This window comes from Pleurodeles waltl, chromosome 12 (assembly GCF_031143425.1).
Source record: "Pleurodeles waltl isolate 20211129_DDA chromosome 12, aPleWal1.hap1.20221129, whole genome shotgun sequence".
In the NCBI taxonomy this organism is placed as follows: Eukaryota; Metazoa; Chordata; class Amphibia; order Caudata; family Salamandridae; genus Pleurodeles; species Pleurodeles waltl.
The window spans coordinates 57,631,969-57,655,829 of record NC_090451.1 but is presented as its reverse complement, the minus strand read 5'-3'; the positions used below and the strand labels follow the sequence as shown (position 1 = coordinate 57,655,829).

General features: G+C 40.9%; 1 protein-coding gene across 1 annotated transcript in view; it reads left to right on the top strand.

Annotated features, from left to right (window-relative positions):
- RAB8A (RAB8A, member RAS oncogene family) overlaps positions 1 to 23,658 on the top strand; it is a 63,844-nt gene extending 40,186 nt beyond the window's left edge. Inside the window, exons 6-8 of the mRNA XM_069216398.1 lie at positions 6,439 to 6,504; positions 10,653 to 10,703; positions 21,663 to 23,658. Of these exons, the coding sequence (XP_069072499.1) occupies positions 6,439 to 6,504; positions 10,653 to 10,703; positions 21,663 to 21,755 (210 nt within the window). The 3' untranslated portion in view covers positions 21,756 to 23,658. The remainder of the gene's footprint in view (positions 1 to 6,438; positions 6,505 to 10,652; positions 10,704 to 21,662) is intronic.
- The last annotated feature ends 203 nt before the right edge of the window (positions 23,659 to 23,861 follow it).

Below are 23,861 nucleotides of genomic sequence, written 5' to 3'. Positions count from 1 at the left end.
AATAGTGTTTTTTTTGTTGTTTTAAAAAAAAAAAAAAAAAATGCCTGCCCCAGTGGTGCCCAGTGAGGCTCCTGCAGGGATGGGTCATTGGCATTTTTTCAGGCTGTGAAAAAGATTCAAATATGTTTTTTTCTTGGGAATCCAAGGTAGGTCCAGAACCATGTCAGAGTTTCTTGATGCTCACATAAGATAAATTATGTAAAAAATTATTTATATGGGACTTATTTACACAGGCTTGGATCCTGATTTCCCAGACGTTCAATGGACATGCGTGTTCTATAATGATATGCAACAAAGTGTTCTAATAACCTCAACGTATACCTATAATATGTATATAGGACATAAGAACTGGAACATAAAAATGAAACACTGTTTCCTGTGTTATCTCGTGTTCTATAAATAGTCCACTCTATCAGCTCGTGATATCACGATCATCTCTCGTCTCTGAGCGAGGAGAATGACAGTGGCCCAAAGCCAGCATTTCCATCAAGTAGAAAAATCCAGTGTTCAAAATATTTGAAAAGAAATGACTTTAGGCCCATACAAATTATGAAGTGAAAAGTCACCCAGCCCAACGATGCTATGAAGCAGCCATGGCTTTTCAGCCGGAGCTGCAGATGACAGTTTCAGAATGCAAAGACACGCAACTAGCAAATTAGACCAAACTTCTGTGTACAGAAGCAAACAGACTGTCTGATCACAAATCACCAGCTTCATTTTCAATGGCAAGTTAGAATTACACAAGCAAAACAGTAACATAAATATTCACAGGGATGAGGGGGCATTGGGCTGCCACCCGGCCTAAAGTCATGACTCCTCCAGTTGTGTGTGTGTGTGTGTGTTTTTTTTTTTTTTTTTTTTTTATTAACACAAGGGGTCATGTTCACTAAGAAAACCTAGTCTTAAGTTTACTCCTACATTAAGGGGGGGATTTTCGTTTCTAATTTTGGCAGTCTCTAAGAATTCCAAAAGTAATCCTGGGAGACTGCAACAGTCAGAACGTTTCGGAAGTACTCACAATTGTAAGCAGCTACACATAATTTCATGAGAGAAAAAAAGATTTCTAAGACATTTACATTTTCTAACTTCCCCCCATTTTCCACTGGGAAAATGTTTTTCCCGGTGAAGAAGCCACATCTCCTACAACTCCACAAATTTTAGGGATGTTTCCCCTCATTCTGTTACTGAGAAATGATTTACTCCTGTCTGTAACAATAGTAAGTCTCTAAACGTGCCCAGGCTGAGAATGTTTGAGTAGTTACCAATTCATACATTCAGTGTGCACAAACTGTCCATGGCTCCTCCACCTTGGAGTGCACACTCCACACCCATGAGATCCAATTTACTCTAACCTAATGTTACATAATACAGGTGTTATGTGTGTAAATTGAGTTATAAGCTCAAATTCATATTTCACTGTTGTAAATCAAGCCATTTACATAAGTAAGTTGAACCTATACATGCATATGACTATGAATCGGACAATGAGAGCTATGAGGCACGTAAGCCTAACTTCCTGCTTTCTGGGAAGTCTCATCTCCCAAGTAAATTTCATGGTGCACATTTAGGGGCTGGGAAAAGGTTTACATTCAAAATATATCTGCAGACCAGGATGTGGACATTGATTCAGCCAAGGATGGCCACTATCCACGTCACTGCAGTGGCACTGCATACCGCATTAGTGGTGCCTTGTGTTATATCACGCTGGTGCTTGGTCCCCTTTCTGGTTTGGTTGTGTGGCGCAGGCATAAAAGGGAAATCACACAGACCTTTTCCTGCTGACAAGCAGCTCTGTGTGAATTGCAATATCAAATACAATATTCTGAGACCTTGTGAGGCACACCCTGCTACTTTGTTTTTAGCTTGTCTGTGCCATTATAAAAACTAGTACAAACCATGTGAGAATTAATTTGGCCCAGCCATTCACTGTGCCAATGGTGGAGTCCCCATGAGGGTTTTTAGGGTAAATTGGCAATTATTTCACCTAACCAATAGGTGACTCCATAAGGTAACGTCCTTTCACAATAGAGCTTGGGTAGACCACATAACTTCTGAAGGGAACGTTGTGCATCTCTAAATGCAACAAATATAAAGCATATCACATTGGTGTACTTCTGGTATGTAGTCGTGGAACACACAATGAGAATAAGCTAAGATAGTCTTGTCCTTCTCAGGCAGTGACTCAGCTCTGACCTCCTCTTAAAGTCAAAGAAGATGTCCAGAAATAGTCTGGTCACGTGACAGGAATATTTGTGTGTATTGAAGATGCTGTGAACAGCTGCTCTGATACGGATCGATGTGGTGATGCTGAGACCAGATGTGTTCAAGTCTGTGGAGCATAAATAGATGTTCCACCAGCCATAAATTCTCAGTGCCTCGCAAGTCATAAATAGGAAGCATGTATTACTTTAAAGAAAATATTAACTTCTGCGTTAGAAACCTTGACTGCATCATGTATATGTAGTACAGTCCTAAAGATGCATTCCTTTTCATAACCCATTACACAAAAATTGCAATAACAATAATATTTTAACAATCATTTATGTAGCCCACATTAAGCATACTATGTCCTCTCTTGGTGCTTGTTAGTAAGAGGAAGGGCCACTGCAACAATGCAGTTCTGTGACATGGCATGTTCTGCAGAGAGGCAGATCCTTTGCAGAGGTCATCTGGTCACTTTTTAGTTCCTGACTCTTGAGGTCACGCATTAAACTTGTACTAATAATGAGAAATCTTTTCTCAGACCGTATTAATGTGTGGTAAATGACAAAACAGCAAAATAATGTTGCCACGGAATGTGCCGTATTAAGCAGCATAATTTGTACTTTCTAGCCACATAATTCAGGCACCTTTGCCATGTACTTTGGCCCATCATTTGCTGCCTAATTCCAGTGGCCTTGATAATAGGTGATCTGAAATGAAGACACAGATGCTCAGCACATGAGGCTGGCAATTACACATGTTGAAGAATTTATTACCATGTAAATCAGTAACGAAGGTTGGTGATCAATCATGTATGTGTCATTGTCCCACCTGCAGCGTGTTTTATCACCTCATTCTTTGAGTAGCTTCTTCTGTTTCCAGCTGACATACAAATTCCTGAGGTATCACATGGCATCACACACAAAACCCTGATTTTGCATACTTCTGCCTTCCGTATGACGTCGTCTGAAGCTGTGGCACCCCTTCCACTGGGTCCTGATATGTCTCACTAACTAGGACAGTGGTGGTCTGGGCTCACTGTGTTAGTTCAGTGACGGCTGGTCTTTTCCATGCAGTGATGGTGTGGTATACCATTCCAAGGCTCAGGCGGTATCATCCTGGATGATGAAAGGCCAAGCTAGCCCCTCTGGGAACCAAACATTTAATCCTTGCTGCCACCCAGATGTTTGCTGGGAAAACTTTAGGCCTGTGGACAACCGTAGCCTATATTCGGGCTCCCTTCACTGAAATGCCGGGACCTCAAATTTCAAATATTTGTATTGTGAACAAAATGTGCGATGCAATTATTATGTTTAAAAAAAAAAAAACACTTGATGTCCACTATTTATATTGTCTTTCTTTCCACCCTGGCCCTGTGCAAGCCATATTATAATAGCCTATCAATGTTGTGCCAGCAACAAATCTGGACTCGTCTTAGCATCTGTTTGTAGTCTTTATTTCATTGTTGTCTTAGCCAAAAAAAGACTTGAGTCACAACAACACATTTGGGTTACATAAGTACAAGCAGTGGCTGGTCCTGGTGTCCACAGTTTGTGAAACAGTTCTCCTGTTCAAAACCTCTCCTGCCCATGGAGTCTTTACTGTTACTTTCCAGGATTGACTTTGAGATGTAGTCCTTGGGTTGTGTACCAATATAAACAAACACATGTATATTAGTTTAGCACGGGGAGTCGTGGTGAAGCACTGAGAGGAGCACCGGTAGTGTGAAAAAGGCCACTTGATATGGTCTGAAAGATATTTTCTTAACATTGATTTTACATGTACTTGGTATCCACAACAGTCAGAAATGATGCCTAGAGTTTACTTCAAATGATGCATGGGAGCTTAGTGGAGTGGCTACATGAAGCCTGGGGTTGGAAGAGATGAGAACAGGTTAAACATAAATGGACAGTGACAGACAATGCATGGATCATTTTACACAGGAGTCCAGAGGGTGATGGGGAAGTGCTCTGTGACAGCGGCTGGGGGGTATTCGAGGTGAGGCGTTTTCAAACAGGAAGCAGTGCTATTCGAGTGCTGTTTTAGACACCGTTTCTGGAATTGGCATCTGCAAGGTTGCAGTAGCTGTGAGGGGACTGTCAAAGCCATGACACAAGTAAATTCTGAGAGGAGGAAGTGATGGAGGTTGCTCCTCCTTTGTGGATATGCTGCTCCTCTCATTGTTGCACCCTTGTGTTAGTTTATTTGCACTCCATGGTTGGGAAAAATGTCTGCCTCTACTAACTGAACTTTGAAAAGGCCCAATTCACATCCAAAAACTATATGGTTTTTGCTATCAAGCTTGAGGTCGTGAAATGTTTGGCTCTGGAGTCACGACTCCTTTGCCACCATTTTGGAGACAACACCTTTTGCCATCATCTTGCCTAGAAATAACCTATGTGTTGGTGACCCTCCAAAGGCTATCAAGAGCACGTGCTATTGCCTAGTGTTAAGCTCTAGTTGAGTCAATTGGTTAACGCACGCACTGCAGAGGTCTTGGCAGAATGAGAATGTCAGAGATTACAATTATGACATAACTTGTTCACCTCTTCATCTCTGCAAGGTCGATGCAAATTAATTATAGCGATTTTGTTAAGAATGTCACCTGCTTTGCAGCGCTATGAAATGGCAGAACCTGTGTTGCCAAGCGCTATATATTTTAAAAAAACAAGCATTTTCAATGCAATAGGTCTCGAATTTGTGAGAGTTAGACCAATTGGTGTTGTAAATTACAATGTCTTTTACCAGTGTGTTTTGGTTTGGAGTGTAGGGGATGTATGTCAGGTGCAACAGCAACCCTCCCAGGCCGATCACTGCAGGAGAGAGGGTACAAGGCCGCCATCTAGGGAGTGTTTTTGCTTCATTCCTATAGACTGGCTGTGATACCCTAGAGATGCCACCCCTTTCTCGTGTTTTTACTTAAACATTTATAGCACCAAACAAGCCACAAAAAGGCAGATTCGTGGCATTTAACTCTGAAGATGAGGGGGTCAAAAGAGTTAGGAGCAAAGAAAAGGTGGCAGCCATATATGTCTATGTTAAACCTATAAAGGAATGATTCCTCTACATTGGCAATACCAGCCTAACCTCTAAAAACATTGACTGTGTATGAAGAGATTAACAGAAGAGGCAGCTTAACTGCAAATAACTTATAGTGTTTTTGTTAAGAATGGGACCTGCTTTGCAGCGCTATGAAATGGAAGAATTTGTATTACCAAGAGTTATATTTTTTTTAAAACGTGGCGTAAGGGCCAGAGCTGCAACTTTGGAGCTGGGGAACACATTTTGAGTTTTGGCGCCAGCTCAACATCCTGGGATTCTGGACAAACCACTTAATCTCCCTCTGCTTACAAAAATGAATGTGTTCTTGTGTAATGTAACTGGTGCTCGGGTGAAGTGCTGTAATTGAGTTTGCACTGAATAAAACTGCAAAAAAAAAAAAAATGAAGCGCTCCAATTCCTTTGTGTTGAGTTTGCGCTACATAAAACTTCAAAAATAAATGAAAAAGACCCCACAGGCATTGCAAAGAAACAGCAAGATGCCCGAAACCTAAGAAGAGGAAGAAACAATATACCACCATGAGCGCGAAGCGCTGAGGCAAAATAAAAAAAATAGTGCGCCACACTAGGGTATCTCGCCGATCATGCAATAATCCATGTAACGGGATCAGTCTCCAAGGCGGTAACGAAACTGCCTCAAGGTGGGACAAGCAAAAGCATTTTCCAACGACATCAGGGGTTTTTAAAAGGTGTGCCCAGGAAAAAATGAAAGTGATGGGTGTGGTTAAAGCCCACAGAATAGATTACAACATGTCCAGAAGAGCAGCGCTTGCATGCTGCTCTGCTCGACCTAAAAAGGAGGGACAAAGAGGAAGTATTCACCACTAGCAAGGAATCATTTTTAAAGGGCAATTGAAAGGGCGAATAAAAAGCCAGGGGTGGGCTGTAAGCTCACAAAGTATATAGAATAGCTCGCTATGCAATAGCGCAAGCACTATCTAGGCTCGGCCCAAAAAGACTGTCAGCCAGTGCCACACGATTGTCTTTGCTAGTGCTTGTATTTCAAATGAAAGTCTGTTGCAAAAACATGGCTTGATGGTATTCTTTGTAATTGTATGATTGAACCACTTTACCTCGGCTCTAAACCAAAGCAAGGGAAAACGGTTAACATTAATACTCCATGTAATTGTATGTGATTATACTGGTGTTTTATTCTGTTTAATTTTTTTTATACAGCTGGCTTTAGACTATGAAATTAAGTTCATGGAGACGAGCGCCAAAGCAAATATCAATGTAGAGAATGTAAGTACTAATAGTTTTCTATCTTATTTATTTGATGCTTACCTTCAAGGAAGATGAAAAATGTAAGAGTGATTGTCTTTAAAAAGACCTTGCAAAATCACAATTCAAACAATTGGGATATTTCTCCTATGATTCTGTGGACTCAGTCAGACTGTATGCATGGATTACATGTAATAAATCTTGACAGTCCCTACTTTTTGTAAACTTCCATTCTACCCATTGGTCAGCAACTGGGACTTGAACAAATTGTGAAGAAACTTATTTTTCCATGTTCATTTTGTTTCCACCATTGCCAGATCCGGGGTTCAGGTCTAACTGTCATAATATTGCACTACTAGTAATTAGGCAGCAATTCCTCTGCCTCCATGGCTACTTCCCTGATGTAAGTACTTAATGGTAATCTTCTACAGTATGAAGCAATTTTCCCATCTGTAGAAATTGTTATCCAGGTTTTTTGGCAGGATATGAGACTGTAATTTCTTGAATATGTGACACTGTACACACACCCCTTTATGTGCATGACAGGTAGCTAACACCGAACCTGTGCACACTTGCAAAGGTAATTTCTGGTGCAATGAAAAAGATTACTACTTATTTTGTTGTGTTCTATAATAATCTCAGCAAAGGGTTGCAAGGTCAATTACATGGTTATTGTTTTGGACCATTTAGCTGCTTCTCTAGCACTTTAATTGAACAATAACTGGTGATTAGCTTTGACCATTTAGCTGCTTTTCTATCAGAAGTGATACCAGGACAACAGACTTTGAACCATATCAGTTCATGTCAAGCAGGACATTCAATAATTTCCAGATTTCGTGCTGTACGAGGGTTAGTCCACAGTGTGTGTGTATATGCCAGATTTTTCTTGAACTTCTCTTCGTTGCACAAAAAGTTAATGTGCCTCCTCATCTGATAGTCTATTTAAAAATGTAAATGGTTCACATTTGCAATAATCAATCAGACTGTATTTGTCTATTGCTGCTCAATAATTACTTACTGAAATAATATTATATCTGCCAAATAATGACAATTTCAGTTTCACATTGCTTTAAAGGAGTTCATGATGAGTAGATTTTTAAAATTCATCCTGCCAGCTAGTCCAGAGTACCACAGATTGCTTCCCCATAAATATTCTAAAACAACAAGGTCGTGTTGGAAAGCTTGAATCAATCTCAGCCACTGGCAATCACTTGGGGCTTCATCCCAATCCATTAGTTTAAAAAAAAAATATATATTATTATTTTTCCCCCCCCCCCCCCCCCCCCACCGTGCCACCTCAATTTGGACCTAGCCATGTGCAAATCAATCTTTACCCTGATCCTCATGGAAACAGTTCATCCCGAATTGGAACACAAGCAACCTAGGACTGGTTTTGCCCCATAGATTTTACACTTCAGGAACACATTCCTCTATGCCTTATGGCAGCAGTTCTTAACATTTTGACTTCTGTAATCCTACTCTGAATCCTTACTGGCCTTACTGGGATCCTGGAACCCCCACTGAGTCATTATTGGAAGCTGGGGCATCCCAGATTTATAGGATTTAAACCGCTAAACAATGCAAAAATAAGTATACACCAAACAAATGGTCAAATATTGAAATATTTTCTTTAATGGACAATCAAATATAGAAAACGTTTTCACTTTTTTTTTCAATTTTGCTTCTTTTAATTGTATGTTTTTTATTAATTGTATTACCTAATTTTGTATAACAGTTGTGGACCCTATGAGTAGTCCTCATGTACTCCCAGGGGACCTTGGACCACTAGTTAAGAACCACTGCCTAAAGGCACTAGGGTTCCTTTGAGTGGTCAGTGTATTTTATCTGTACGTTTTTCTTTTTTGGCCAGATGGAGGGGATCTTTCAATAATGTTATCAGTCCAGTGTCTTGAATTCTAACCATTGCATTTTTTTCTGTTTCATTATCTTACAGTTTTCTTACATTAAAACAAAATAGGAAACACATGTGAATCATGTTGCCTGCAATATCACTTTCATTAACGTTTCTCTAAAGTTTCACCTCGTTTCTAGTCCATATCTATTGTATGACATTCCCAGAAAGTTCTCTTCTTAACTTCTGTAGTATATTTTATCAATGATGGAGTAATTGTCTTTGAATATAGTCCCTTCTCCATGTCTAGTTCAGACTGATATTTGTTCTTAGACAACCTCCACATCACTGTGGGACCTGCAAGTTAGACACTTTGGTCTTTTATTCATGACCTTTTATTAAATTGAAAGAACTTGATAAAAGTGGCAAGTATTCTCATATGTGCACAAACATTCAGTCACGTGGGTGCTCAAACAGCTGAGAGACCTGATGCTGAACACTCCAATATTTGGGCAGTTCTCTGAAAGGGACCACAAGACATACGCTGTCAAAAAACGGCACTTAAAACCCCTTCAGCTTTCATGTTTTCTCATTCAGCACAACCAGTGTATAGATATCTTCTACTTCCCAAGTAACTTAATAGATTTTGTGATAATGGCCACCGTTAAGAAACAATATTGCAGGAATTTGGAAGACTAAAATTCCTTTCTCTGTTGCCTGCCCTTCAACACTTCACCAGCAGATGGCAGTGCAACGTTATCCTTTAATTAACACATCTTAAGATGTAGCTTGCCCCAATAATGTTCTCGATTCTGCAGCTGAGGCTTCTACAAGAAGGACATTACTAAATATTTTCTACAAATTAAAGAAAATAAGAACATTAAAACCGTAGCTGGAAAACTAAGACCTGTGGTTTCCTGGCTATTTATTTTGCTGTTTTCCTTGTTTTTCGTTTCCACATATTTCACCCAATACAGAATCCAGCTTAGTGTTGTGTAGTCTGGCTTTAATTATGGTAGAACTGCAGTGCGTATCTATCAAATTTGCATCGTTTATCTCTTGTCCGTCCATCGCAATACTTGTGAAAGCAGTATTTGTTGTTTCACTACCATAATGACGTGATGCTGGTGCCTGTTCCCTGTGAGTAATTTATCCCTGACCCTACAATTTCACATCCTGCATGCACTCTTAATATTTGTATAGAGCTTAATGTGCAGTTCATTGGCATATTCATCTAGCATTTAGCTTTCTCTACAGCTGGAAAACAATTGTTCTGGTATAGTAGTCTTGTAGGTCAAGTATATGCAGCTGAGATTGGTATACAACCTGGGGGCCATAGATTTCAATACCTGAAGGGCCAACTTAGCCTTTATTGATTAGAGTAAAGCAGCGTGGAATGGCTATTTATGATTTGTATGCTGTCCTCAACTTTTGCAGAGAACTTTGATGACTTTTCAATTTCCAAGATGTTTCCAGATTATCTTTAAATTATGTCCAATGTTTAGAAATAAATATATAACATTTGCTAGCCTGTTCAGACATTCTAAAGAACCAGACTCATTTACCAGAGCAACAAAAATATTTAAGTCTTGAGGCCATGCTTCTGTAAAGCAGTGCATGGAACATAACGTCTGTTGCTGCTGTTAAACGTTACATTATTTTGAGAAATGCAGCATAAGGGGGGGTAAAAAAGAAATTATAATGAAATCATTATGGAGAAAGACAAAAATAAATACCGTAATTCTGTTTCCTATTGCGTTCCTAACAACAAGTAAGGTGCTAGTGATGGGATTGCTATTTTAAAGTTATGTCCTCAACTGCTAGTCTAATTCCTCAGTTTAAAACCTGCTATAAGTGCATTCTTACTTGGAGGGGAGACAAACGTCCTTCAAAACTGTCGCGGTATCCTCTGCTTACAAAGGAAAGTAGGTACACTGCCATATATTTATATGATGCATCCAGCCAACTTGATAGAAACACTTACTTGATGCCTCTGTGGTATCGGAAAACCTGCCTGTTTTATATTACTTGCCTTCATAGGGCCCACTCGTCTGTGCTCATCCGTAAAGATTGATGTGTGTGTGTGTTTTTTTTTTTTTTTTTTTTTTTTTTTAAATACTTTTTATCCAGCAACCAAACCTTAGAGTAGTGCTTGGACACAGATACCAGTTGACGTGCAGTTGCACAGCTTTGAAGTGGGTTTAAACATTTGCAAATCTTATTTATGAAGTCTGTGCAAACCTTTTACCAAATGTGGGGCTTGAAAACCTTAAGAAGTATACTAATGACATAGCTAATTTATTCTTATGTTTTATAGGCATTTTTTACCCTTGCAAGAGATATCAAAGCAAAAATGGATAAAAAGTTGGTGAGTGCAATACATTTTGTTTAGAGAAAGTAAAAACTGTTTATAGAAAACAAATCTAGAGTTTTCATGATATTTGGTGACAGTTGTTTCTTGTTACAAGGAAATAGTACTTATTGCTATTTGTATAAAACGTTCCAATTACAACTGCTTCTCAGAAGAAAATTGTTGTGAATCATTCAACAACTCTTCTAATACTTAATAGCTCTGCAGAAATCCAACAACTATCACTTTCAACTGCTTAGTTTGAAAAATCTTTGAATTTATGTTTCTTGTACAAATCTTTTTCCAGTAGTCAAGTGTCTGAAAGTTGTAAACTGACAGACTTTGGTATAGTTTTGTGAATTAGTGGATACAGAATTTCTAAAATCTCATGCGTCTACTAGCAGCCATTTGTTGAAGAACTGTCCTACCATTACAAGAGAAAGAAACTCCTTTTACTTAACATATCCTACTGGGCCAAAATTGCTTTTAAACAGACTGTTTTTGTGTCTATGAGAAATAATAGTTCTGCTATTAAAACTCTGAGTAGCAGAACCAAACATGGAAACAAGGCTGTAAAGATTGAATAGGTGAGTGATGTCCAAATTTGTAAACTTTTTTCGACATAAGGCTCTCATTGGAAGGATGTGATGAAGCGTTGGGTATTTGGGCTATAATGGAAATGCTAGCAACACTTGAAACCCGGTCTTTAAAAACCCATTGCAAAAATATGTGCCTGTTTTTTAGCACATTTCTGACTGTGTAATTAAAGAAGGTTTCCAGGAATACTACTGTGACACTGTGCCTGTCAGTTTTCCATGAACACATGAGCAAATGTACACACCGATTTGCTCTCGAACCTTTTTCCTCCTCCATTGGGAAAAATATTTCACCCACCGAATAAAACCGTTCTCCTGCACTTCCGCCAGTGGTGTTCCCTGTCCGTTCCCACCGTGGAAGTTGATCTAGTTCTTAAGTTGATAACTGCAAATCTTTGTTCCCAGGAGTCCAAACTTTGTGAATACCCATAAATTCACAAATCTGCTGTCTTCCCCCCCCCCCCCCCCCCCCCTCCTCCCCCAAAACCATTCAGTGTGTACCTGCCTTGGCATGCCTCATACGGGAAGGTTCACTCTTATGGAATAATATCAAGCGCAAGTCAATTCATTTATATGTGTAAATTCTTTTAGTGGAGGGACTTTGGTCACAAGCCCTTGTCATTCACGATTTAAATCCATGTTGTGTGAGTGCAAAACATGAATTTGCACTCATAATTCAAGCCCACTTTGCATGTGTAAATTGTGTTTACCCATGCTAATGGCTGTAAGAATCAGGCCCTTAAATTTGGGGATGATGGATCAAAATGGGCATGCCTGGTCTATCCTCCTCCACACCCAGTATCACTAACTTGGATCGTAAAGCTCTTGCAGATATACTAGCTAACAGATTAGTCATTCATGCCCTTCTTGACCTCTTAAATCAGAAAAGATTGTACCATGGTTAAATACTACTTACAGCTTTAATACAGTGTGTCAAATAGTTTAAAATAACCCCTGACCTATGGAAAACATTGCTGGGCTGATCTCTATTGGTAAAGTCAAAGACTTATATACCATTCATTGGATTTCGGTTTGGGATGTAACCAGAGGTTTGGGTCAGCAAACAAAATAAATGACTAAAGATGATCACAATTTTGTGACATCCTGTAAACAAGGACCTGAATTAACCATAGATAAATGTATAGTCTAGGCCATGGGTACTCACAAACTTTTTCTCTGGGGCCAAAATTGCAGTATGGTTTGCGGCCGAGGGCCGCACTGAAGTGACAGCGGGGGGCGGGGCTTAGAGGGGGCGGGCTTAGAGGGGGAACAACCACCCCACCCCCTTTTTCAAAACAATGCTAAACAATGCTGTATTTTGAATCCAGGTATAACTACAAACCTACAAAGGGGACATTTTGAAAAACATTTTTATTATCAGACAATAGTAATCTTAAGAGGCATGGCATGGTAATTCTTGTGAACAGGATATTCAGCACAGGCCCAATGCAGCACAGTTTTCTCTGAGTCTGGAAAATAGGTATGTCAAAGGAAGACATACTACGAACTTATTTTGCACTTCATGTCTCTTATTAGTGTTCTGTAATCTGGTATTATGTCTGAAACGGCAAGCCTTAAGAGCTGATCCAGATGTAAGTCTGTTAGCTTATTTCTGAATTTACTCTTCAAAAGTCCCATTGTGGAAAACGAACTTTCGCAAACATATGTTGACCCGAACATACAAATTATTTTCTGGGCCACTGTAAAAAGAACAGGAAATTTGTCAGAAGGCACAGTGTTCCAGAATTCTTCTGGTGCCTGCCCCAAAAAAGATGCTTCAAGAGCTGAGTTATGCTGCATGTCTATCAGCTCCATTTGTGCTTGCGGTCTTTTCACGCCAATAAGTTCAACAGCATCAAGATTTCGTGCACTCACCATCCAGGGGTTTTCAACCAGCCTGAATAGGGGGGTGAGGGTTCTGAATTGAGAAAATCGCCTTTTGATCTCCCCAGAAATTTCCTCAAGACATGCACCAAGATTTAGCGTTGGCAGCATTTCTTGTGCATTTGGAAACCTCTGAGTCACAGCCAACAGTTTTGGAAAGTGGGTGAAGTCAGCAACATCCAGTTGTTCTTTGAATAGCACAAGCTTACTTTCAAATGAGTAAATACCATTCATCATGGACCACACAAGCTGTTGTTTGCCTTGCAGCATCAAATTAAGAGCATTGAAGTGTGCAAATAGATCTGAAAGAAAATGGAGCACTAAAAGCCATTTCACATCCTTTAGTTCTGGGAATGTTTGACCTCTGCTGTTTGTAAAGTGTTCAATTTCAGGAAGCAAAGCAATGAACCGCTCCAGAACTTTCCCTTTGCTTAGCCATCGCACTTCAGTGTGCATCAAGAGGTCTGTATATTCAGCTTCAGAATCCTGCAGCATAGCCTTAAAAAGTCTATGGTTAAGGGCTTTGGCACGAATAAAATTAACAATTTTCACTGCAAGTTTTAGGACGTTATTCAGTTCTCCATGCTTTAATTTTGCACACAGAACTTCCTGATGAATAATGCAGTGGTAGTCTATTACAGGCTGTCCAGTGAGCTTCTTTTTAAGCAAAGATACAAAGCCTCTGTCATGGCCTACCATAGCAGGCGCGCCATCTGTTGTGATGCTAACAAGACTGTCCAGTGGTATGTGATGTGTTTCGAAGTAGTTGCAGATACTGTCCAGAATATCTTCTCCTCTTGTGTGCCCGTGCAGTGGTAAAAGGCACAGGAGCTCTTCTTTGGGATGAAGTGATTGGTCCAAATACCTCACCCAAACTAATAACTGGGCCACATCGCCTATATCTGTGGACTCATCCATGGCAATGCTGAAGAACGGTGACTCTGACAGCTTTGATCACCTGCTCCTGGATATTTTCACCCATTGCCTCTATTCTGCGTGCACAAGTGGAATCCGATAGCTGTAAGGCACCAATTTCTTTTAAAATGCTGGATTTGTTGCTATAGTTCTCAAACAAAGTTTCAGCTGCTGAAAGGAAACATTTCTTCACCAGCTCTGCCTCCGTGAATGGCTTCTTATGTTTGGCAAGCAGGTAGCATATTTTGAATGATGCTTCTGTAACAGCCTCAGATTCCTTCATTTGGCAAAGGAAGAGCTTCTGCTGGGAAAGAAGTGTAGCTTTCTCCTTTGGCCATTCAACAAACAAGTACTCTTCTTCCCATGCTGCCTGGAATGATCTGTGTTCACTCTGTATGGATCTGGGTCGTTTGCAAGGCTTGGTAACTGGACTGTAGGCCATTGGTCTCAGCAAGTTTGTGCAATGATTTTCAAGGGTCAGGAATCCGATTTTCCCCTCACAGCCAAAGGACCGACACCACTTCACGACCGACAACACTTCACGAGCGACCGATGGACCGACACCGCCTCACGACCAATGGACCAACACTGCGTCTTGCTACAGACCTCTGTGCACAACAGCAAAGTAATATAAAGTGATGTGTAAAAGGAAACAAAGCATACCGTGATCTAACAATTGGCAACACACATGCTGGCCTTTGCCGATTCCCAGAGGACCATGTTATAAAAAGTATTTTTTGCAATTATGCTTGCAACCTGCTAGGAATACTAGAGTGATAATGAGGCCAATGAATGGTATACGGGCCTCTTTTTAGAAACTGTTTTTTTTCAGCATGCTGGGTCACACAGCAATATAAATCAACTGTGCGCGAAATGCCAGGGGCCAGATTAAAAAAAAGTGTATTATTGTAAGACATTTTCAACAGCCCTGGCTCTAGTAGTATATTCCTACACTAATCACAAGAGCCAAATGGGAATGTTCCAGAGTATATCCCTATCCTAATCACAAGAGACATTTAATTAGATGCAGCAGCCATTTATCATCCGCACCCCTGGGAGGAGGAGTAAGCTGAAGGTGTTTGCCCATCACACAAAGTGTACCCCACTGGACACTTCACAAATGGTTTGATTTTATATTGGGATTGTCATCTGATTTTTGGTAGTTTTCATGGGTGGGTGGTTTCTCTCTGGCTGTACTGGGTTGGTGGGTATGCGTTATAAAAGTAAGCATTATTGTTTAGAGGTTGTACAAACAAAGGTCTAACTTGGTGCCTAAGCATTACAAGACAAAGATACAGCAGCACAGTTCTTACCATTGCAGGGTCCGGTCTATCACACACAGCGCCATCTGCTCTCACCCCTACCCCAGTAACACACACAGCGCGCACACATACAGCGCCATCTGCTCTCACCCCTACCCCAGTAACACACACAGCGTGCACACACACAGCGCCATCTGCTCTCACCCCTACCCCAGTAACACACACTGCGCCATCTGCACACAGCGCCATCTGCTCCCACCCCTACCCCAGTAACACACACAGCGCCATCTGCTCCCACCCTTACCCCAGTAACACACACAGCGCCATCTGCACACAGCGCCATCTGCACACAGCGCCATCTGCTCTCACCCCTACCCCAGTAACACACACAGCGCGCACACACACAGCGCCATCTGCTCTCACCCCTACCCCAGTAACACACACTGCGCCATCTGCACACAGCGCCATCTGCTCCCACCCCTACCCCAGTAACGCACACAGCGCCATCTGCTCCCACCCCTACCCCAGTAACACACACAGCGCCATCTGCACACAGTGCCATCTGCTCTCACCCCTACCCCAGTAACACACACACAGCGCGCACACACACAGCGCCATCTGCTCTCACCCCTACCCCAGTAACTCACAGCGCCATCTGCTCCCACCCCTACCCCAGTAACACACACAGCGCCATCTGCTCCCACCCCTACCCCAGTAACACACACAGCGCCATCTGCTCCCACCCCTACCCCAGTAACACACACAGCGCGCACACACACAGCGCCATCTGCTCTCACCCCTACCCCAGTAACACACACAGCGCCATCTGCACACAGCGCCATCTGCTCTCACCCCAACCCCAGTAAAACACACAGCGCGCGCACACACAGCGCCATCTGCTCTCACCCCTACCCCAGTAACACACACAGCGCCATCTGCACACAGCGCCATCTGCTCTCACCCCTACCCCAGTAACACACACAGCGCGCACACACACAGCGCCATCTGCTCTCACCCCTACCCCAGTAACACACACAGCGCCATCTGCACACAGCGCCATCTGCTCTCACCCCTACCCCAGTAACACACACAGCGCCATCTGCACACAGCGCCATCTGCTCTCACCCCTACCCCAGTAACACACACAGCGCGCACACACAGCGCCATCTGCTCTCACCCCTACCCCAGTAACACACACAGCGCGCACACATACAGCGCCATCTGCTCTCACCCCTACCCCAGTAACACACACGGCGCCATCTGCACACAGCGCCATCTGCTCTCACCCCTACCCCAGTAACACACACGGCGCCATCTGCACACAGCGCCATCTGCTCTCACCCCTACCCCAGTAACACACACACACACACAGCGCACACACACAGCGCCATCTGCTCTCACGCCTACCCCAGTAACACACACAGCGCGCGCACACACAGCGCCATCTGCTCTCACCCCTACCCCAGTAACACACACAGCGCGCACACATACAGCGCCATCTGCTCTCACCCCTACCCCAGTAACACACACAGCGCGCACACATACAGCGCCATCTGCTCTCACCCCTACCCCAGTAACACACACAGCGCGCGCACACACAGCGCCATCTGCTCTCACCCCACCCCAGTAACACACACACACAGCGCGCACACACAGCGCAATCTGCTCACACGCCTACCCCAGTAACACACACTACATTAAAAACAAATAAATAAATAACCAAAGAGCCTTACCTGACTCAAAGCACTGTAAAGATGCCACAAATCTGGAACAGCAGGCAGGCAGGCGGGCAGCAGACGTGGAGCCGGTGACAGCAAGCAGACGACCAAAGCCCCGTAAAAGTTAGCTGCAAGCGCTGACTTTTATGGGGCTTTGGCTTCCACGATCGTCAGGGCAACGCAATAAACAATGGCCGCCGTATGTAAACATAGAGGAGGGCCGCGGGAGCATGCTCCCGCGGCCCTCCTCTATGTTTACATACGGCGGCCATTGTTTATTGCGTTTGGTGTGCGTCTCGCGGGCCGCCAAGTTAGGTCCGTGGGGCCGCTGGCGGCCCGCGGGCCGTACTATGAGTACCGTTGGTCTAGGCCATGTTTGGCAGCTGTACCATCTTGCTTGTGGTATAATCAAAAAATCTAAATTATTTCTTTATCTGTAGTCTAGGTTTCATTTTTATTAGATTAAAATAAATGAAGCCATTAACTATGGGTATGTATTTCTGTAACCCTTGTGTTCTTTGTCCCTTGTAATAAAATTGCATAAAAAGATGCATTTGTTCACATTAAACTCCCTCTTTAGATAAAGACAGCACAAAATTATAGTGTCTTCTGGTGCAATTTCAAGTCGATGTGACTGATACAAACGTATTGTGAAGTCAGTGTAAATTTCAAAGGTAGTGTACGTGGAAGTTTATTCGTATTTTGTGATGACAATATTCACCCACTGTAAAGAGTGAGGCCGGTCAGAGCATCGCATGTTTTGTGACTGCTCGGAGTACTTTTCTTCTCCCTTTTTAATTAGTGTTCCCAGTTCTCAAACACTAATGGTACTAATCGCAACAGACCAAGGTTAAGGAGAAATAGGTGCCTATTGATTAAAATACCTGAACTAGAATTTATGAAAAAACCCTACATTTGAAAAGGGATAGGACACAGAATATCACCCATTTGTGGTAAAGCTATACTAAAGTATATAACTGTAAATCAAGTGGCAAAAAAGTGACATTCTTTAACCCTTTCTCAGAATTTCTATTGATTTTGTTTAATTGATTTAAAAAAAAAAAAAAACTAGACCCGTATTCTTTGGGTATTTACTCAGTGATATCCCATTTCATTTAGGGAGGAACCACTAAAAGAATACTGCAAATTGGAGATAGTTCTATTTCATTAGGATTCACATTAAGATATGATCTGGAGCTTAAAGGGGTCAAATGAACATTTAACTGATTTATTTTTTTAAGTCTTGTCTAGGCAGCGCATGCGCTGACTCTTTGAGCCATGATGTATCTAGAATATGGGCTTTAAGTACTGCCCATCTTTTTAATTGGATCATATGTCTGTCTTTCCTAAATGCTTGCTTTTGATTGGTGCAAATGCTTACTACTCCGTCCTTTTGCCCTTTTGTGACCTCCCATGAGGACTGCCCCTGTTACATGTGGTCTTACTCTTTATATTTTTTTATTTAGGTTCCTTTGTGCGCACTATTTTATAATTGTTTAGTTTGCTTCTGCTCGTGTATCAGCACAGCACCCGCTTCACGGTCACAGTGTCATGTATCCAGGGCATTTGCATTGTAGAACGCTTTTGTTTTATGAGAACGGTGCCTGCTTCAGACGCCGCGCTTCTTGTTTTTATTTTTTTGCTGTCAGTAGCTCATGTGAAGTCTAATGTCCTTAGGGGCGCGCTGCTGCACTGGTGTAAGGGGCCCGGTCTTGGCACAGGGAGCTGCTGGAGCCTCAAAACAGCACTTGAGACCCTCCCCGCTGTTCCGCCCCCGCCGACTGCAATGAGCCGGCTACCCTCAAAACACTTTGGCTGCAATTGTCATCTTTTTCTGACATTTTTCTATTCTAAATTGCAGCCTTGGGATGCAGAGGGGAAAAAAGATTCAAAATACAGGGGTCAAAAAAACAAAGCAAGACAGAGTGGTCGCAAAGTAGGCAGATTGGTTTTATTCACAACCACACACATTAATGCCACTTTACAGAGTTTGCCAGTGAACCGCTATTTTTGTTTTCTCTTCTTTCTTCGAACAACATTGTTTTCCCAGGGCTGAGAAGTGCACCATTCCTGGGGGTACTGCAGTACCTGGTTGATGCATACAGTGGAAAACATTTAAGTCGCTTAAGTTTGATCCTCAGCTCACCTTTGGTCCACTCTCAATAAAACCAACAGATCGCATGGATTTATCTGCCTTGCCACAGCGTAGGGGCCCCCTTCCAAATATGATGCACCCCCTCACAACACATCTCGCACTGCCCACCTTCCTGCAATGTTCCCTTCTGCTCTTCCGCTGGCAGCTTCCATCCCTCTTTCTTCCTCCTTCTCTTATTCCCTCTCTTTCTGTCTAGCTCCTCCTCACTTGCTGAAAACCATTACTTCAACAAACAGCTCTTACCATTTCTTCCTCTCCTTTCCTTTATTTGTACCCCTGTGAAATGGATCCAAAAAAGAAAAACACTTTGGCTGCAAATGTAGTCTTTTTCTGACATTTTTTGTTCCAAAGTGCAACCTCAGGGTGGAGAGATTTTGGGGGGGGGGGGGGGGAGGGAAAGGTTCAAAATACGGAAAAAAAAATAAAGCAAGACAGAGTGGTCGCAAAGTGGGCAGATTGGTTTTATTCACAACACACACATTAGCGCCACTTTAGAGTTTGCCAGTGAAGCGCTACTTTTGTTTTCTCCTCTTTCTTTGAACAACATTGGGGCTTATTTACATGCCCCTGCGCCGCTGGTGTCACTTCTTCCCCTTATTAAGTTAGGCACTGGTGGCGCAAGGATCTTGTAAATTACCCCCATTGTTTTCCTTTTGATGCGTATAGTGGAAAACGATTAACATGATCCTTATCAGCTGTCTTCCTTATTTTAGTTTATAAAATGCGTACCGTAGCTCTGCATTCATGGATTTGATCTTTTTAAACCATACTGCTGGTTACGTTTTGTAAGGATATAAGCAATGAACATTGAAACGGGTCCCTTCTGGACCCCATAGTCACATCCTTAACTTGTTTTCAGGCAAAAACACTCATTGATTTCTGAATAATAAGAGTAAAAGCGTTAAGGTAACCATGTTGTTCCTTCTTACATTTCACATGCTTTACTTAATCTTGCATTCCCTTTGAGTTTTTGCTTTTTCCAGGATGTACTTTTTTTTTTTTTTTTTTTTTTTTCCCAGCCAGCATATTACTCTGGTCTCCCCTCCCTCATAACCTATTTCCAATTTTCTGGTTCTCCAGCGGTGCGAGGTCATAAGAATGGCAATAGCGCTATGCAAATATCATCATTCCACTGCATACAAAAAAAACAAAAGTAAAAAACATTGTCGTATTCAAAGCCAAGAGCTCTAACTTTCACAAAGTTCCACAAAACCTGATGTTTCTGTTCTAGAGATGCTCAAAATAGAAAAGGTAAGAAGATATTGGGGAAAATATACAGTTCTGCATTACACGAAACATCATTAGAATTGCTGTGGAATCCAACTGTCATGATCTAATGAGAATTAAATTTAGCAGTTACACAAATTTGGCAAACAGAACTTTTTTAAACACAAAATCAAGCTTACTTAGAAAAATGAAATTAATTGTGAATACCACCTCCAAACATCTACCTGAATGTTGTGCTTTAAAATTGTTTGGTTGGCCGTTGAGCAGTTATTTTGGAGATGCAACTATATAAAAATAGATTATTCAGTGCTGAATGTGCATAGTTAGTTATTACATACTGATAATTAGATGTTGCAGGAATAATGTGTGCTCACTAGGTTGATTTGTTTTTCCTCATTGGGATGACTGTATTGTGTAATTATTAGGATTGAAGGGTTACATAAGAGTTCTAACAGTGAATGCGTTATTCATGAGGGTTAGACTGCAGAGTTTATTCATCAGTATTCACATTTATTTTTCATGATGTTACTATTGTATAATGCTGTGTGTGTTTTTTTTTTTTTTTTAAATCTTTTAACAGTGAACTTATTTTGTGTCCTAAAAAAGTTTGTGAATTTAAAGTTTAACTTAAAAGAATTACTTGTGTTAATTAGGGAGCACATGCTTTTAAAATAAAGAATGGCTAGATTATGAACTTTTTAATTTATTTTACTTGTGGCACTTTTATTTTGCAGTGTACTGTAAAGATATTACATCATTGTTGACCTTTGGGATAACATTCGTAATTTAATTTTCCAAGAAGTCTCAAGATATTTTCACAGATTTGTTTATTTTCACACAAAGATCATGTGCGACAGTTTCAGGAAAAAGTAGGGATTACTATAGGAATCGGACCCAGAATTGCATTTTTCCCCAAGTAACTTAATTTCTGAAGATCCATCTAGTAATGGCCTGGATTTCCTTCACCCTCAGAGTTAGTGATGCTACAGGTATCTGTAACTCCAAGTTTGGGGAGAATCCAGACCCTTTTCCGAGCCACTTGTAATGACCGCCTAGGAGCTTGCTGTGCAAAGGCTGCAAGTCCAGAACACTGTATATTTTAGTATTATGAAGTATATCTTTACATTTGTTTACATACAACACACATCCGAGTGTGAGTATTTCAGTCTAGTATTTACAATTGCACTGTAATAACATTGTTGAAATGTTTGTGTCTTTAGGAGGGAAACAGCCCGCAGGGCAGCAACCAGGGTGTCAGAATCACACAAGACCAACAAAAGAAAAGCAGCTTTTTTCGATGTGTTCTACTGTGATGGAGTTCACCTTCGTACGAGTGTCTTACTCACTTGAACTGGACTGTGCCTGTTCGAATTTTACGTTCCACTGTGAACTTAAAAACTTTCCATCCAGCCCTTCTGAGCTGTGGCTGTCCAAATGAGATTAAACCATTGTGTCTATTTAAAGTAGTGGGCTCCCCTTTTCAAAACTGGGAGTGGAACTAAGTTAAACAAACAAGTGTATTCCGCTAATATTTTTGTCTTCAGTCTTGTGTCTGATCTAAATAACAATTGAAACAGCTGAGCTCACCAAAGTAGAGTGGTGTCCACGTGTGGCATCTCCTTCCAGCCCACCTTGTTTTTCAAAATTACAGATTTTTTTTTTTTTTTTTTTTAATTTTAAAAAGCACCTTCTGTTGCACAGAAATCCATAAAAGTTGCAGGAAAGGTCTTTGCAAAAAGGAATGATGCAAGACTTCACTGCTTCTGTCCTCCAACGTGAATACCACGAAAAAATATTTTCATCCTGTTCATAATATATTTACTTAAACTGACCAATATTTTTGTAAATGTGTTATAAATATAGAAAATTATTTTTGTATTACTTTGGTGCGCTTTGATGTTTTAATTTATTTTGCTGCAGTGGATAATCTTTCTGGGGATTAAGCACCCTTTGCTAATATCAAAAATGTACAGATATTTTTCTTGTGTTCAGAGGAAATAGTGCAGTGCTGCCTTGCTGCTTCCCTGACCATCAACAGCACTGTTTTTGTATATTAGTAGCGTGCCTACAAGAACAAAAAAAATAATGCAATAGTCTCTTATCCGAATTCTTGAAACTCTATTTTACTCTGACCTGCCAACTTGCTAATTTACAGGTGTTTACAAACATGTATATCAATATGTACATAGATATATGTATATTTATGCCACATTTATTTAACCTCTTTACTTTAAATAATTTTAAAGTAATGTACATCTATTAAGAGAATATGCTCAAAGTATTTTGTAGCATTTCCAGCTCTAAAACATCCTGCTGGTCATATACTTCTCATTATCTGTGTATCTCATCTGTAATGTTTTCCTTATTAATCCTGCGAAGAGATTTGTAATTCGGAGCAGTTTGCTTCCCTGTTAAAAATATATATATATATATAACCTGAAAAACATTTCGCATAGATGTACAAAAAATGTGGCACAAATATAACTTGCTGTAGAATAGGGGGTTTAAAGGCATCATCTTTTTGTGTAATGCTATGTAAATTAACTTCCGCTTTCCTTTTCTATTTACTGCATTTATTCCTATTTTGAAGAGTGATTTATCTCACTCCTCTGCCTCCAAACATTCCTCTTATGCAGGCCATATGCACACAGTAGTATGCGTGCAAACGAATGTGTTGCACAACTTAACGCGTACACTACTGTATTGAAAATACTCTTTGTACAGTGATGCACAACTGCAAGACCATTCCATTCTAAAAGAAATCCAAGCAGTGGACATTCCCAAAACCATAAATGAGTTTACCAAAAGAGGGTTCATGTATATAATTAAATTAATACCTGCAACTCCAGCAGCACCACACGTAGGACCTTGGTTTTTCAAGCAACTGCTGTTGGGCTTTTATAACAGTAGTGCCTGTTATTGAACATTCATAATTCGCCATATTGTGAACACTGGCTTACAAATGACTTTATGACAAGAGTTGTTGAATTATATATGTTTAATAAGGGAGTTAAGAACTGGGAAATTGTACCAACGGGTCAGGCTATTCAGAAGCTGATGTCAAGTGATTAATTGGTATGATCGACTTTAGTATAACTAAAAGTAAAATGAACATATCAATAGCCTTCTGTTCACTGGAATCTTTTTAACCTGCTTTGTTTACATTTAAGACTGCACTTCAGGAAAACAGAAAATTAAAGCTCATTTTAAAGTTAATGATTTACGAAACCTGCTTTAAAAAAAATTTAATTAGTGTGTTTGGGTTTAGCAAAACATGACGTGATTTTGGCAGTTCTTGTACTCTTCTACCTGATGTGTATGAATGTAGCAGACTTAAAAAAAAAAAAAAAAAAAAAAAGTGAGGCGTGTGTTACGTCAGTGTTTTAGATCTTGGTCGCAAAGTCTTACCATGATGCTAA